Source organism: Mirounga leonina, unplaced genomic scaffold, assembly GCF_011800145.1.
Source record: "Mirounga leonina isolate KUSES-001 unplaced genomic scaffold, KU_Mleo_1.0 Mir_91, whole genome shotgun sequence".
Classification (NCBI taxonomy): Eukaryota; Metazoa; Chordata; class Mammalia; order Carnivora; family Phocidae; genus Mirounga; species Mirounga leonina.
The window spans coordinates 7,584,498-7,600,726 of record NW_023270839.1 but is presented as its reverse complement, the minus strand read 5'-3'; the positions used below and the strand labels follow the sequence as shown (position 1 = coordinate 7,600,726).

The 16,229-nt window shown below is 61.8% G+C and overlaps 2 protein-coding genes across 2 annotated transcripts; one reads left to right on the top strand and one right to left on the bottom strand.

The window, feature by feature from the left end:
- Nucleotides 1-66: 66 nt before the first annotated feature.
- Nucleotides 67-924, top strand: PSMB11 (proteasome subunit beta 11). Its single transcript, XM_034994569.1, has one exon. The coding sequence runs from the start codon at nt 67-69 to the stop codon at nt 922-924; it is 858 nt and encodes a 285-aa protein (XP_034850460.1).
- A 3,762-nt stretch (nt 925-4,686) lies between these two features.
- Nucleotides 4,687-15,216, bottom strand: CDH24 (cadherin 24). The gene is made up of 13 exons (XM_034994172.1): nt 15,091-15,216; nt 13,238-13,542; nt 12,752-13,046; nt 12,478-12,597; nt 12,238-12,405; nt 11,877-12,064; nt 11,217-11,470; nt 9,906-10,042; nt 7,490-7,611; nt 7,081-7,192; nt 6,614-6,862; nt 5,005-6,050; nt 4,687-4,898 (listed from the first exon to the last, which is right to left on the bottom strand). Exons 2-12 carry the CDS (start codon nt 13,436-13,438, stop codon nt 5,539-5,541), a joined length of 2,358 nt encoding a protein of 785 aa, XP_034850063.1. The 5' UTR covers nt 13,439-13,542; nt 15,091-15,216; the 3' UTR covers nt 4,687-4,898; nt 5,005-5,538.
- Nucleotides 15,217-16,229: the final 1,013 nt, after the last annotated feature.

The following is a 16,229-nucleotide window of genomic DNA, read 5'->3' as shown; positions in this document are numbered from 1 at the left end:
TCCCCCACCTGGCTCCAGCCCGCAAAGCCCTGCCGGGTTCCTTCCAGCCATCACTCAGCCCCAGGGATGGCTCTGCAGGATGTGTGCAAGTGGCAGGCCCCCGGCACCCAGGGACCATCGCCTCACCTGCCTCAGGCGGGTGGCTGGGCCGTGCCCCCAGGCTGGGACCCTCAAACCTTCCTGCGGATCCACGGCCCCAGGCTGGCGCATGGCACCACCACGTTGGCCTTCCGCTTCCGGCACGGAGTGATCGCCGCCGCCGACACACGGTCCTCCTGCGGCAACTATGTGCAGTGTCCGGCCTCACGCAAGATCATCCCCGTGCACCAGCACCTCGTGGGCACCACCTCCGGCACGTCGGCCGACTGCGCCGCCTGGTACCGCGTGCTGCGGCGGGAGCTGCGGCTGCGGGCGCTGAGGGACGGTCAGCTGCCCAGCGTGGCCGGTGCCGCCAAACTCCTGTCGGCCATGATGTCCTGCTACCGGGGGCTGGATCTGTGCGTGGCCACCGCGCTGTGTGGCTGGGACCGCTCCGGCCCTGCCCTCTTCTACGTCTACAGTGACGGCACCCGCCTGCAAGGGAACATCTTCTCGGTGGGCTCGGGATCTCCCTATGCCTACGGCGTGCTGGACCGCGGCTACCGCTACGACATGAGCCCCCAGGAAGCCTACGCCCTGGCTCGCTGCGCCGTGGCCCACGCCACCCACCGCGATGCCTACTCCGGGGGTGCTGTAGACCTTTTCCACGTGCGGGAGAGCGGATGGGAGTATGTGTCCCGCAACGATGCCTGTGCGCTGTACTCGGAACTGCAGAAGCTTCCAGAGCCAGGGAAGGAGGAGGAGGAGGAGGCCCGCTGGGATCAGCCTGAGCCAGTCACCCTGCACAGAGACTCCAGGATGCCCGCGGGGACTGAGATGCTGTGAGAAGCGGCAGGACTTGGGGGGGCCTAGGCCAAGGGAGTGGGGTGGGAGGATGGGCACGGGGGAGGGGGGAGGTGGTGGGAGCAGCCTCACGGCATCTGGCTCCAGCCCACAGGGGTCCCCAGCTCTGTTTGTTCCACGTCTCCATCCCTTTGTGCCTCCCAGTGCTATTGATGGCTCTGTCCAACATGTTCCTCTGCCTGATGGATTGGTCCAGCCAACTTCCCACCCCCAAGTTCTCTGCAGCGAATCCTCCGGGGCATGCCTACTGCATGCCAGACACGGGGCTAAGTGCTAGACCCTCTTTCTCACCGCCCTCTTTGCTGCTTTTTCCCACGCGATCCCCCGCTCTCTTTGCCTCCCATTCCTGTGCTCATCTCAGCTTCAGAGTCTTTGTCACTGTGTCACCTTGGTGAGGGGGGTAGCGGGGAGTGGAGTAAGGTGGGGCGAGTGGCCCAGAGTGCCCAGGCTGCGGGGGGGGGGGGGGGGGGACAGGGCAGCGTGGACCCTGTGGTGGTGAGGGGCTTCTCCCAGCTGCTCTCCCCTCGGCCCCCTCCCCTGCCCCCGAGGGACTCTAAGGACTACAATCACTACTCCTTCTGAATGCCCTTCTCGTGATAACTCTGAGGTAATAATTATCCTCACTTTACAGAAGAGGAAACAGGTTCAAAGGGTTATGTGACTTGCCCGGGGTCGCAAAGTAAGTGGCAGAGATGAGGCTGGGACCCGGGCCTTTGGCTCCAGAGCTCTGCTCCTTCAGCCCAGCTGTCCTCCCAGGTCCTCTTCCTTGCCTTCCTTCTCTCCCCAAGGCCCTGCAGGCATCTGGGAGTGAGGTGGGGGAGGAAGTAGCTGGGCCAAACCCCTGCCTGGTGGGCAAAGGAGCCCGAGGGCCTGGAGGGCAGCCACCCCCACTCCCCCGCCAGGACCTGGAGCCATGGCCGCAGCCCACTGGGAACTCTGTCACTGCTGTGGCCAGACTTCTTTCCCTCTTTCCCCTTCCTGCTTAATTCCCTTTGCCTTCTTTCCAGCCTTTCCTTCCTGTCACTCCCTCTGGGGAATGAAGAGAAGAGGGAGGTTGGCTGTGCCACCGGGAACTGTCCTGTCGGGCTAGCACATCCTCTCCCGCCCTTCCTGCCCCTCCTCCAGCTCCCTGGTAAGCCAAGTTCCAGGAGGGCCACCTTCCCTGCCCTGCCCTCCCCAGGCAAAGCTGAAGGGGGGTGAGTGGAAAGCACAGTCAACTGAGAGACGGGACTGACCGGAAGGAAGGTTGCTGAACCTTCCTTCTCTCATCCCACTCCTGCAGAGCTTCCAGTCCCCAGATTCGCAGCCCCCTTTCCTCCCTCCTGGACACCCCTCCTCTCAGCCTGCAGCCCAGCTCTGAGCCCCAAGCCTCAATACTGCACTTCCTCCAGGCTGGAGCTGGACAGACAGAGGAGACCCCCAGGCTCTGGCCTTCAGGGCATAATCAGGGAGGAGACGGGAAAGGCAGGGAGTCTCAGGAAGGAAAGCAGTGGAGGCAGAGGGAGGAAAGTGGGTGGTGGGGGGGGAGAGTGGCAGAAAGCTGCCTCTTACAGGAGGGCTATTATTCCAATCAGGGTCCTGGAATCTGGTGGGTGGCCTCAGCAGCAACCCTTCACCCCCTGTCCACTCTTCAGCCTTTGGGGAGAAGGTGCGGGGCTCTGGGAATGATAAGCAGAGCTCAGGGACCCCCGGGGCCAGCCTAGTCCTGGAGGAGCACAGGAGGAAAGCTTTTGCCCAGGGTTCAAGTACGTGATGGACTCAGGCATAAGAGGGTGCATCCCCAAGTGCAGAGATATTTGTGGATCTGTGTCCTGGTGTGAGTGACCCAGTAGAGATGTGTGCATGTGAGTGTGCTAGGTGATGCACGTGCAGTTCCTGTGTACAGAGACAGGAAAGAGACTGGAAGAGAAAGGGTGAACACCTGGATAAGGAGAGCAGCCCCTCTTAGGAGAGAAAGCCAGGCCTTGTCACTTATTTTGCAAAAATGGTCCAAAGCAGAGAGGAAGTGGGGGCAGAGCTCATTTGTTCCCCACTTCTGCATCTTCACATCCCTGATCCTAAAGCCCCAGGAATGAGAAAATGTGGGTATGCATGTGTGGGTGCGTGCAGCCTGGGGTTGCTACCTGAGCCCAGTCCCAGGCTCAAAAACTGCCTGCAGCTCACTCCTCTGGGATGCTCTGCCCCCTTCCCCTCCCCATAAACGGGGGAAGGAGGACTGAACCCACATACAGGGCAGAATAAGAAGGGAGCCCTCCTTCTCCTGTCACCTTGCCCCTTCTCTCCCTTCTCCTTTCCTTTCACGATCCTGTCCCTCTTCACTCCCTTTGATAGGTTCTGTCCTTTGAGATGATGAGGTATTTGAGACCAGAGATAACCCCAGGGGTCTTGCTGACAGGCCTGTTTCCCTATGCCCTGTGTTTCCCTCCGAGTTTACTGGAGTCAGGGCGGACCTCAGGAAGCGGAAAGGGAGGCCTGGAAGGGCTGGGAGAGCAGGTAAAGGCCGCATCCCACTTCTGAGCACACCTTGCCACCTAGGAGTGGCCCATGGGTCAGTCCCTCCCTTGTCTCCACTTATGGCGGAAGGCTTGATGCAGATGTTGGGGTGAGAGCAGAGGGGCAGAGAGCTTGCCCATCCTGCCCTGAACTGGAAAACCCTGTCCCTCTAACACCACGCTTGCAGTGTTGGCTCCCAATCGTCTCCTTTGGGGGACAGCCAGCCTGCTCTTGCACAGGCCTTCTGCCAGTCAGGGCTCCGGGTCCATCCTTCACAGAGTAAAGGACAAGTCCAGCCCGGGGCAAGGGTCCTGTTCTCCCGCCACCTGGTTGCCCTAACCAAGCAGGCATGGAAGGTGTGAGAAGGCATCTTCCCATTGGAGTAGCTCCCCCGGATGGCCAACACCCCACACTTGGAGGGGAGGGTCACGAGGATCTGTCCTGACCCATCACCTCCTATCACTAGGAGCCCTGCCTGGAGTTAGGACCTCCCTTCTCTGCTCAGGGAGTGCACCCTGAGAAATGACGGCTCTCTGTTCAGCTCCCACCCCAGTTGACTTTGATTCAGCCCCTTGGCCCCTAGAGAGCCTGCCTCCCTGGTCCCTCTCCCTCCTCCTTTATGTTCCCTGGAGAGTAAGACCAGGACTGGGGAGAATTAAAGGTGGCAGCACTGGGCCCAGAATCAATGGGACTATGCCATCTCACCCTGGCCCACCCTCTCCCACCTGGCACCGCAGGCTCCAGAAAGACTGGCTTGCTCCCTCTGCTGCCCCCCAGCCACATTTTTTTCCTAGTCTGAAACCCTCTTCATCTCTTCTTAGTCTTTTATCTCTCCCCCTCTCTTCTTAGGAGCTCTCACCCCCACTTCTCCTTGCCACCCTCCCCTCTGGCCAATCCCCCTTAATTCCCTTAGACATTTTGAGACCAACAAGGAACAGGAGAGTTGGCAGTGGGGATACTTACTCCCTGAATGGAAACAACCCAAACCCTCCTCGGGCTAGAGGGACTTGAGTGGACTGCCCCCCCCCCCCCCAAAGAAGAAAGGAGCCAGCGGGGTTGGGTCAGGCCTCTGCTCCCACCCTTCGGCACAGGGAAGCTCTGTATAGAAACCTGCATGCAGAACGGGAAACAGGGCTCCAGCTTTAGAAAATAAAGTGTTTGTTTATTATGAAATTAGAGATGGAGGCCCCTCCCCTTCCTCCCTTTTTCCCCTTCCCCAGCTGCCTCCCCCTTTCCTTTCCTTTCCTTCCCCTCCCCTCCCCCTGGGGCCTGGGAAACACACAAGACAATGCCCAGAGCTGGGATGCCCAGGGCAGGCCAACAGCTGGGCAGAGCTCCAGGGAGGCGGCCATGTGGGGGGCTGGAGCTCTGGCCCTGGGAGGTGGGCTGGCACCCTCTCTCTGCTGGAGGCCAGTGGAGCCAGGATGAGGCCATGAGTGATGGATGGAACCATGCGGGCAGGTCTGTAAAGACAGGAGACCCGAGGGGGGGCGGTTCTAGTCTGCGAGTGGAGGAGGGCTTCAGGCAATCCCAGTGCTCGCCCCCCCCCCCCCAATTAGCAGCACTGACCTGGGGCCGAACATCCCCCGCAGGAGGGTGGGCAGCAGTGGCTGGAAGTTTCTCTTGCTTTTGGGATGGACAACAGAAAAAACGGAAAAGCCAATCGCAGGGACCCGGAGAGAATGCAGGCAGATGCGGGCAGGAGACAGACACAGAGCATGTGTGTGGGCAAGGGAGACAGAGAGAGGGTGTGTGAGAGATTTAGAACCGGGCAGACAAAAACAGTCACGGAGAGAGTGGAGTCACAGTGAAGGAACAGAGAGATTCAGAGTCGAGCCACACAATCCAGACCCAGACAGGAGAGTGTTACAGAAAGAGACAGAGATCCCTGGAGGGAGACATACAGACGACTGGGGAGGAGGGAGGTAAGAAGGACGTTGCCCTGGGGAAGCTGGGAAGAGGGACACAGGGACAAGGGGAGGCCTGGGGGCTCTCCCCCGGGGCTGCTGCCGCCCGCCTGGACCCCAGGGAGGTGGGGGCTCACTCAGAGGGCCTGTGCGGGCTGCCCCCCCACCCCGCGGCGGGCAGGGCTGGGGCCGGCTTTCAGGGGGCCGGGGGCTCCTTGGCCCCATACAGCTCGGCCAGGGTGTGGAAGAGCGGCCCCCAGTCGTCCGGCGGCTCGGCGGGGCCCGGGGCGCCCCCCGCCTCGCTGCCGGAGCCCAGCGAGCTGAGGGAGCCGCAGGAGGAGCCGCGGCCCTCGTAGCCGTACACCTGCACCGAGTCGTAGGGCGGCACGCTGGGGTCGTCGTCCGCCTCGCGGAGCCGCAGCGCCAGGAGCTGGGCCATGTCGGCGGGGCCGGGGGGCCGGGGCTGGCGGGGCGCCCGGGCCCGGGGCAGGACGTCGCGGCGCGCGGGCGGCGGCGGCGGCGGCCCGGGGTTGGGCGGGGCCGCCCCGTCGGGGTTCTGCAGGGCGCTGATGTCGAAGGCCTCCGTGTCCTCTTCGCCGCCGCCCTCGTCGTCGTAGGTGATGATGTTCTCGCGGACGTCCTCCTCCTCCAGCACCATCAGCGCTTCGTGCTTCTGCCGCCGCAGGGCCGCGAAGAGCACAGCCAGCGCTGGGGGAGGGGCGCACAAGGCCGCTGAGCGCGCGGCGCCCCGGAGCGCGCCGCCTGCTTCCGTCCCGGGGCCGCACGCGGCTTGGGAGACGGAGGAGCCAGTGTGGCCGAGGGGAGGCGAGACCCGGGTTTAAGCCCTGGCAGGCCTCGTTCGAGGCCTGACTTCACCCCGCACTCGCCGTGTGACTGGGAAGTTGCTTCGCTTCTCTGAACCTCTGACCCTTAGAGGGCTGGTGTGGAAAACCGGGAAAACGAATTTCCCTCTTAGGGCTGTTGAAAGGATGACACGAGATAGCACAAGTGATGCGCCGGGCACCACGCACCGTCCAGAGTCAGGCTTCAATAACCAGTTTTTACCGCCTGCTGCTGTCACTGCGGACTGGTAATGCCAGGGCCGGAGGCCGGAGCTCTTCTCTTGGACACACGAGGGAGTGGGAAAATCCGCGCACGGGCGCATCCTTTAAGCCCCGGGGTGGAGTTCCCTAGGTCCAGGGCCCTGGCCCCTCTCTCCAGCCCCTGCAGGCTCGGGCCCCACATCTACGTGCCAAGGTGGCCCGACTCACCGAGCAGGGTGCCCACACAGGTGACGATGGCAAGCAGGGCCCCAGTGCTGAGCCCAGCGGGTGAGAGCTGAGCCTCGGGCCGGCAGGAAGCCACGGAGCCATCGGGCCGGCAGCGGCACACGCTGACTGTCACGGTGGCAGTGCTGCTCAGGGCTGGCTGCCCCCAGTCCCACAGTGCTATGGGAACCAGATAGGGGGCCTGGCGGGGCGGAGCAGGGCGAGAGGGCAGCAGCAGGCTGGCGGAGCCATCTGTGGGAGAGGGAAGGTGTCGGGGCCCCTCCTGAGACACCGTCCCTGTAGGGTCAGTGCGGCCCAGGGAGACAGCTTCCAACGGGGAAGGTTGGCAATGAGCAAATGTGTGCACGTCCACATCTACCTTCTGTTGGGTGGAGGGCCCAGATGTGTGGGCAGGGGTGAGGCTGGGCTAGGAGGTGGGATGGGAGGAGGAGAGCAGGGGGGCCACCCACCTCGGTTGTCTCGGACAGTGAAGTTGGCATCGGGGCCCAGAGGACCTTGAAGGGAGACACGGCTACTGTTGCCCACCTCGTCTCTGTCCAGGGCCCGGATGACCTGAATCAGCTGGAAGGAAGAAGAGAGGCCTTGTATGGAGTGAGCAGCTGGCGGTCTTAAGGTCCCGAGCCCTGGGCACCTGGGTGGCTCAGTTGGTTGGGCGACTGCCTTCGGCTCAGGTCATGATCCCGGAGTCCCGGGATCGAGTCCCACATCAGGCTCCCAGCTCAGCGGGGAACCTGCTTCTCCCTCTGACCCTATCCCCTCTCATGCTGTTTCTCTCTCTCTCTCTCTCAAATAAATAAATTAATTAATTAAAAAAAAAAAAAAGATTAAGGTCCCGAGCCCTCTGCCTCCTTGGCTCACCTGGCCGGGGGCTGCAGAATCACACACGAAGGTGTCGTAGGGCTCAGCCAGCTGGGGAGCGTTGTCATTCTCGTCCAGGATCTGGATGGCCACTTGCACACGGGAGGCCCGTGCAGAGCTGTCTGAAGACAGAACATGAACACATACATGCCCCACGCACACACAACAGTTTACACACAACACACATGGTGCGTGGGCGCGGATGCTCCATGTAGCGCACAGCATACACATGCAACACGCGGTATATGCATGCAACGTGCAAGTAGCAAACGGTGACGTGAAACAAATGGAACACCGAGAGCGTACGACAACATTCACATGGTAGCCAAGATAGGTGCAGTGTGGAACACACACTCCACAGGGGCGGGGCACCCACGATATGCATACAGGATAACCCACATGCACGACACATGCACCATAAGTGAAAGGTAGACGGAAGGTGCATACAGGTTGCACACAGACAATAGTCATGAAACAAACACATTCATACCATATATTCAATGTACACTCAGCATTTAAAGCAAATACAACGTACATGAAGTGGGTGTTGGATAGACACAGTGTATTCAGTGTCACCCCCCCACCCAGGGTCGAGAGGATGCATTTTCATACACAGCACCAGCGAGACAGAGACAGATAGACAGACAGACATACACACGCACACACACCCCATCAGCGGTCGGAAGGCCACGGAATAGCAGCGAGTAGCACTTAGAGTTGGCCTTGGGGAGCCAGGCCAGCCTGGGTGCCACAGCCAGACACAGGCCCCCTTCGTCATGCAACCCTTCATCAGGTGGCTCCCTGTCATTACCCTGACTTGCTCCTCACTGCCAATGCCATCCAAGAAAGAATGGAAAACAGGTATCCCTGCCCACCCCGGAGCTCACCTCTGCTGGCTGAGCCTCCCAGATTCTTTAGTCCTCTCCCAGGTGGGGAGGGAGCTGGCTGGCCCCGGGGAAGGGGCCGAGGTCCCAGCCTGGGCAAGGGAGGCTGAGTGGGCTCCCTGGCCAAGGGTTCGGGGCTCCATTCCTTCTCTGCAGTATGGGCCCAGGGCCTGCTAGGTGATCTTGGGGTTTGCTGGAGAGCAGGATTTGGTGGGAGGGTGAGAAGGCAGGGAGGGAAAGACACGCACACCCACGACACAGATGGCTGGCTACGTATACACAGGCAACTGCAAACACTATATACACACAGGGACATTCACACGGACAGGCACACGTGCAACACCATGTAACACACAGCCACGGGGCCAGAAACATGAGCCCATACACATAAACTGCTACACGTGAGAGGCAACACGGTGGAGGGATAAGTGCTCCGACTCCGCAGCCTTATGGGGTCTCATGGCTCTGCCCCGTCACGTCGTCATGACCTTGGGGAGTTACTTAACTTCTCTTCGGCCGAGTTCCCTTATTGTCGAATGGGGAAATAACCATACCTCCCTCATAAAGTTGTGGTGGTGATTACATTAACTGATCCACATTTAGTACTTAGAACAGTCCCTGGTACACAGTATGTAATAAATTCTCTGGCCACGAATACTCACATACACATACACACACAAAATGACATACACAAACAGCTACCTGTACCTATCCTTACACACACCTACTTATACATTCGCACAAATATTCTACCCACTCAACTACACACACACACACTCCATGTGTGTGTATATGTATTGTCACACACATGGAATTGTACACACACGTGGATACACACATGTACACATACATAGAGCTCTCCGCTGCCATGTACAAACATCTACGCACACAATGACAGTTCCCACAGATGGGACACAGACAGCAAATGTAGGAGGCCCTGGGGTGTGAGCAGGAGTGATAAGGGGAGGTTCACAGAGGGGACGGAGGTCTCCCCGCCTCCGTGGACCAGGGCCGCCCAGAGGCAGCCAAAGCATGCTGCTGGTGACTGGGGGCTAACAGGGGCAGGGGCTGGCCCCTCTCCCCTACCTTGAGGGCTCTCTGCAGGGTGTCCCTGGGAGGGGCTGCTGGAGCCCCCCAGTCAGCCTCCAGAGGAGGGGCCCAACCCTGCCCTGGCCCCTGGCTTCAGCCTGAAGCGGACAGTGAGCAGGGCAGGGTCTGCCAGGGTACAGACTGGGGCTTCCTAGGGCTTAGGAGCTATTTGAGATTAGGTTTGTTTCCCCGTTGGGGAAAGTCAGGTATGGGAACGAATTTAAAGTCAGGAGAATGCGCAGGCAGATCCACTGTGCCCAGGCCAGCCCAGCCTCAGAGACCAGGAGGCCTGCCTGGTGGTGGTGATCCAGGCTGGGAAGCCAGCGCTGTACACTGGTGAGGCATGGTGGCAGTGACCGCCTCCCCCCTCCCTGCTCAGGGACAGCTCCTCTGCCAGGTGGCTGCTCGCCTTCTCCCTCTCCTGGGGGCCTAGGGCTCCTCACCAAGCTCTGTGGCCAGCACTGTGAGGTTGTGCCAGATGCGAGCCTCGCGGTCCAGGGGCACCACTGTGCGGATGGTGCCATCTTCGGGCTCGATGGAGAAGCAGCGCTCTGGATCCGAGTGGGGGAGGATGGAGTATCTGGGGAAGATGGAGCGGAGCTGGGGGCTGATCTGGGGGCAGGGCCAGAGCTTGCTGCTACCCCTCCCTCCCTTCTGTTCGCCTTGCTGGGCCTCTTGGTTCTTCTGGGCAGAGGGCCCAAGCTCGCTGGGCTGAGCCTGCCCCGGGTACCCAGAGCCATAATTCACATTAGGGTCCCCTTAAGAGACAAGTCGCGGGCGCTTGGGTGGCTCAGTCGTTAAGCGGCTGCCTGGGATCGAGGCCCGCATTGGGCTCCCTGCTCGGCGGGAAGCCTGCTTCTCCCTCTCCCACTCCCCCTGCTTGTGTTCCCTCTCTCGCTGTCTCTCTCTCCATCAAATAAATAAATAATAAAAATCTTAAAAAAAAATAAAATAAATAAATTTAAAAAAAGAGACAAGTCGCTTGGGGAAGTTACCAACATTAAATAGCTGTCCTAAGACTCAGGGGGACTGGGTTTCATGGTGGGGGTGAGACAGAAAGAGGTGGAAGTGGGGGTAAACAGCCTGTCTTTCTGACTTCTGGGCTCTATTCCAGGGACCCAGGGACCCCAGGCTTGCTCTGCCTCAGACCATCGGTGTGATCTTGGGGGAATCGTTTAACCTCTGTTTACTTAACTACAAAATGGGAACGACACCAGCACCTCCCTCATTCCTGTGACAGGGCTGCTGAAAGGTGGGAAGAGTGGCTCTTCTCAAGGCAGACAAATCTGCATGCAAGTCCCAGCTCTGCTGCTTCCTGACTATGTGACCTTGGACAAGGAACTTAACCTGTCGGGGCCTGGCCTCTAAAACAACTGGGGCTGATCGTGCCTACTTCACAGGGCTGTTGTGAGAACTGAATGTTACCGAGTGGGTATAATGTGCAGCGCTGAGGGACTGACCAACAGGGGTGGCCCGCCCTCCGCACCACTCATCACATGAGCCTGCATCTGCCCGCACCGTCACTGGGAGGCGCCACTGCTATCCTCCCAGAGGGATGGGTGGAGCTGGGGGGCGCGCAGGGTGCTAGCCCCGACCTCCAGGCCTTCCCTGGCCCTCAGCCCTGCAGAGAGGGAGACCTCCGCCAGGAGGTGAGTGGGATTTTCGGTGAGGGGGGCCCATCCTCGGTGGGACTAGCCTGCCACTGGGCTCGTTCCCTGAGGCCCTCCCCTTCCCCTGCCCACACCCCAGCTCACCTGATTGGGCTGGCTGGGGAATCCAGGTCTGCTGCTGAGACTCGGCCCACCAGCGTCCCAGGAGCTTTGTTCTCAGGCACCGCCAGGTGGTAGGCAGCCTGGGTGAAGGCAGGCGGCTCTGGGGCGTCCTGCACGGCCACGCGCACGGAGGCCACGTCCTTGAAGGGCCCTCGCCGCAGGTAGGCTGGGTCGATGAGGGTGTTGGTGGCCTCCACGCGGAAGGAATAGGAGCGTCGGGTCTCGAAGTCCAGGGGCTATGGGGAGGAGAGGTGGAGTGACTGGGGCACGTGGAAACCAGGGCAGGCCCAAGCTCCCGGAGGGTGAGAAGTCCCCTCCCCACGCATCCAGTGCTCGGCCCACCTGAGACGAGAGGTGGGCACTGACGGGCAGGGGCCGCAGTGGTCAGGGTGAGGCAGATGACTTAGTCTGTGACCCTAGGTCTGCCCCCAGCTCCATCATAGACTGGCTACACGAAAAGTTCTGAGCCCGTCTCTCGCCCTTGCTGGGCCCCAGTCCCTCATCTGAAAGAGGACGAGATGACCATGATCTCTAAGCTCCAACCCAGTGGTCCCGAGTCTGTTAGACCAGTTAGGAGTGAGCCTCGTGGGGCAAGAGGCAGGTAGGAGTGAGTGTGCAAGTGTTCGCAGACAGAAGGCTAACCTTGCGGACAGCGAGGAGCCCGTCTCGACCCTGGGAGTCTGTGCTGATGCTGAAGGCTTCGGACCCCTCTCCGTCCAGGATGCTGTACGCCATGAGGGCGTTGTCCCCCAGATCTGGGTCCTGGGCTCGCAGCCGGCCTACCAGGGTGCCCGGCCCAGCCGTCTCCACCACAGAGAACTGGTACAGGCCTTGAGCGGGGATGGAGGGGAGACATCTTAGGTCCCTAGCCCTCCTCCCTCTCCCAGCACTCCCTTCTCCTGGGGTCTGGCTGGGGGAGGGCTGGGGAGGGGAGGCCTCCCCAGAAGCTGTAGAGGGTGGGGGCAGGCAAAGGATGGCCCCGGTGGCAGCAGTGGCCCCTTACTCTGAGGGAACTTGGGGGGGTTGTCGTTGACATCGCTGAGGGTGACCGTCACCGTAGTGCTGCCCGACAGCCCCCCCATGTGGCCGCCCATGTCCTTGGCCTGAATCACCACCAAGAACTCCTCCTGCGTCTCCCGGTCCATGTTGGGGATGGCGGTCCGCACCACTCCTAGCGAGAGACACGGGTCAGGGGCTGCCTGCCCGCAGGGCTGCCCCGCCAGGCTCCGAGCTCTATCCTCACCCGTCTGGGGGTCCACAGAGAAGAAGGGCAGTCCATCCAACACAGTGTACACCAGCTTGGCGCTGTTCCCGTAGCTGGGGTCATCGGCATCGTGGGCAGTCACCTGGATCACTGATGTCCCTGTGGGGGATCCCGGCACCCCACTCAGCAGGGCCAGGGCCAGGTGGGAAAGAACAGCAGATGAGGGGGACCCAGACACGAGAGCAATGCGGGAAGGAGAGGTGAGGGTGCTCCAGGAGACGGGCTCTGGGGTGGTCAGAGGTGGGGTACTCACCGACATTGGACATCTCGGGCACTGTGGCGTGGTAGGGCCCGAGGGGAAAGATAGGCGGGTTGTCATTGATGTCTTGCACCTTGATGATAAACTCTGACGGGGGCTCCAGAGGCCGGTTTGAGGCTCGGTCCACGGCTTGGGCAAGCAGCACGTACTGGGCCTTCTCCTCCCGGTCCAGGCTCTTGGTGACATGGATGTTGCCTGTGGCCTCATCAATCACAAATACAGTGCCTGCCCCCTCCCCGGTCAGCAGGTACTTGGTGCGGCCCTCGCCCCTGTCCACATCCGAGTGCAGCTGTAGGGGTCAGGGAAAAATAGCAGCAGGTTCCAAGCATAGGGACAGAAAGGTTAAAGAGTCTAAGTCTATGAGGGGGTGGAGTGTTGGGAGTCTTGAGGGGCCAAGGTCATTGAAGAAGTGATGAAGTTGCAGGGCAGGGCCTAAGGGCCTCGAGAGTCAGGGCAGACCTGGGAAGGGCTGATCCTTACCTTACCAATAAGGACGGGCTCTGGACCGGCATATTCCTCAATGACAAAGAACTGGTTCCACACCCAGCTCCTTCGGTTCCGCAGCAGCCCTGGTCCTGGGCCCCCCCGGGATCCTGCCCAGGCCCGGGCGGGGGCTGCCAGGCGCCCCATGCAGCCCCAGCCACCCAGCCAGGCCAGCAGGAGCCTCACCAGGCCCCACATGTTTGGGCTCCAGCCAGGGCTCTGTTCACCGTCCCCGGGTACTGAGGCATGAGCTGGCTGGGGCGGAAGGGCAGATGCGTTGGGGCTACCCCATGGATCCACACCTGTAGGACAGGTAGCTGTTCAGGGTCAAGGAAACCCTTAACTCTCCCCGGCCCCCAACTAAAGTTAGATACTGAAGATCAGACCTCCAAGGAACCAGACACCCCACTGCCCAGAACCCAGACTGAGACAGAGCAGACAGTCTGATCCTTCCCTCCACCCAGGCTCTGCCTGTATTCACCTCCAGCCCTACAAGCTGATAAATCTCGGGCCAGTCAACTCTGAGTAGAGAAGCTGGGGAAGAAAACAGGAGGGGGGATGCGGGGAAGGGTTGGAACCCCAGATCTGGCCCCTCTTCTCCCAGGTTGGGTATGCAGCCAGGGGGCTGGAGGAGTTGGGGACTACCAGGGAAAGGGCTTAGAATCCAGGGGCTGGGACTCACGGAGGTGTGGTGTCAAGGTGTCTGGGGTCAGGCTGAGCCATGACAAGGCGTGCAGCCTAAGACAGGGTTGAGAGCCTGTGAAAGTCCCTCCTCCAGAGGGAACCCCACCTCTCCAGAACCTGCCCCCAGCCCACACTGCCAGCTGAAGTCCTTGAAGGGGGACTGGGCTCGGGAGGCAGAGTGGGGGGGCCGGAGCCGAAAGAAGAGGGTGTAAAGCTGGGGGCAAGGCCAGGAGGCTGGGAGAGGAGAGCAGAGACTACAGACTCAGTGTTAGTGATGGTGAGACCCAGACTCAGGCACTGTCCGGCGCAGACTGAGACAGAATGGCAGCAAGAGACACGAGGAAAGAGATCAAAGGAGGCAGCCTGGGTGTCTGACAGGCAGAGAGGAGTCATAGGTAACAGGCTTGGGAATGGTAGGAGGGGGGCAGAGGGGCTTTCTGGGAGTGATGAGCAGGCGGGGGGCAGCCCTCAGCTGCGGGGGTCAGAGCAGGCCTCGGGAACTTCAATCTGAGAGAGGGGGCAGCCAGGAGGGGCTTCGGGAAGGGAGCTGGAGAGAGGACCCTTCCCACTGCTGTCTCCTCCCTCTCCTCCTGCCGGGGAGGGGGGGACCCCCTCAGGTAGCTGTGGCTGCCACCCCTCCTCCCCCAGAGCAGACACACACCTGCCAGTCCTTTCCCTCCCGGGGGAAGAGGGAAGCTGGAGGGAAGCCGGGGACCAGAGCGGGAGGCGGGACGAGGAGGAGAAGGAAAGGGCTGGAGGAGTGGGAAACAGGATAGCGGGAAGGGAAGAGGAGGCGAGAGGGAAGAAACGGGGGAAGGAAAGGAGAGCGGGAAAAGGCAAAGGGAAAGACAAGAAAGGAAAGGTCGGGAAAGGAAAAGGCAAAGAGGAAGGGGAGGTGGAGAAAGGGCAAGAGGGAGAGGGAAGGGGCAGAGGAGGCAAACAGGCAGAGAGAAGGCAGGGTGAAGAGGAACCGAGGGAGAGGAAAATGGGGCAAGGAGGAAAAGAGGTGCGAGGGAAGAGGGGAAAGAGGTAGAGCGCGGGAGAAGGGAGCCGGCAGTGGGCTCCCAGCCGCGGAGCGCACCGCTCTGAAGACACCCGCAGGCTGCGGGCCCCCTGCTGCCCCTCCGCGGGTTCCCGACCCCGGGCTCCGGGGCAGGCGCCCTTACCTGGCAGTGCCGAGGGGCCCAGGCCGGCGGGGAGCGTCCCCGCCCGCCCCCGTCGCCGGGTCCCGGGGGCGCAGCCCCGAGCCGATCGGAGCGGGCGCCGCGGCTCCGCTGCAGGTCTGAGCGGCCCCGGCGAGAACAAGGGAGCGAGACGGAGGGGGCGGGGGAAGGAGGCTCCGCCTGCGGAGGAGCGAGGCGGCTCCGCGGCGCGCGGGAGAGAGCCCAGCCTCCGACCCTCCCCGGCCAGCCCGGGCCCGCGCGGCGGGGGCGGGGGCGGCGCTGCCGGGCCGCCGGGCGCATACAGATGCGGCGCCCCTCCCGGGCCGGGCCCGCTGCGCCCGGCAGGGCACTCGGGCGGGAGGACGTCCAGGCCCCGGCGCCAGGCCGTCCCCGAAGGGCTGGCGGGGAGGGTGCAGCCGGGAGCGCCGAGCGGCCCCGCACGCCCCCACGCCGCGGGGCGAAGGGCGAGCGCGCGGTGAGGCGGGGAATTAGGAGCCGGCTGCGGAGAGGCCCGGCTGCGGCTCCCGCTCCCGCTCCCGGAGCGGCCTCTGGGGCTGCTGTGAACCCCGGCCGCAAGGAGGCGGCATTCGGGGAGCCGGTGCGGGGCACCACAGCCGGCCGACTGGGGAGCGCTTAAGGCCGGCAGAAGGGTCCAGGGAGTCCGCGGGCTGGGCCCAGGGAGCAGGTCAGGGACCGAGGCACGACAGCAGCGGGAGGGGACGGCGGTGGGGAGTGGAGCCTTTTGGGGAAGCTCATTTATAGGCGCCCACTGAGCGAGCGGCTGCCGCCCCCTGGCGGCCGCTGTGGGAGGCGCCTTGAGGGTGGCGAGCAGGTGACCGAACGCCTCTAACGCGGGACTGGGCACCAGGACAGGGACCCTCCTCTTCCCAGGGATCTTCCCCTCTGGCCTCCAGTGAGGACGATGCTCCGTGGTGACGTGGGTAGAGCCAAGACAGAGATGGAGGGCGGGAAGTCCCTGCTCCCGGAAGCAGCAGGCTGCCTAAACAAGTGTATGGAGTGCAGGCGATGGTGCCCCCATGCTACAGCCGTCCTCTTCAACTGTTTGGCTCTCCCCCCGGCCCTGCCCAAGGAAAGCCAGTCACACACTAGTTAAAACTAAGTCAGATTTTTATTATTTTCCA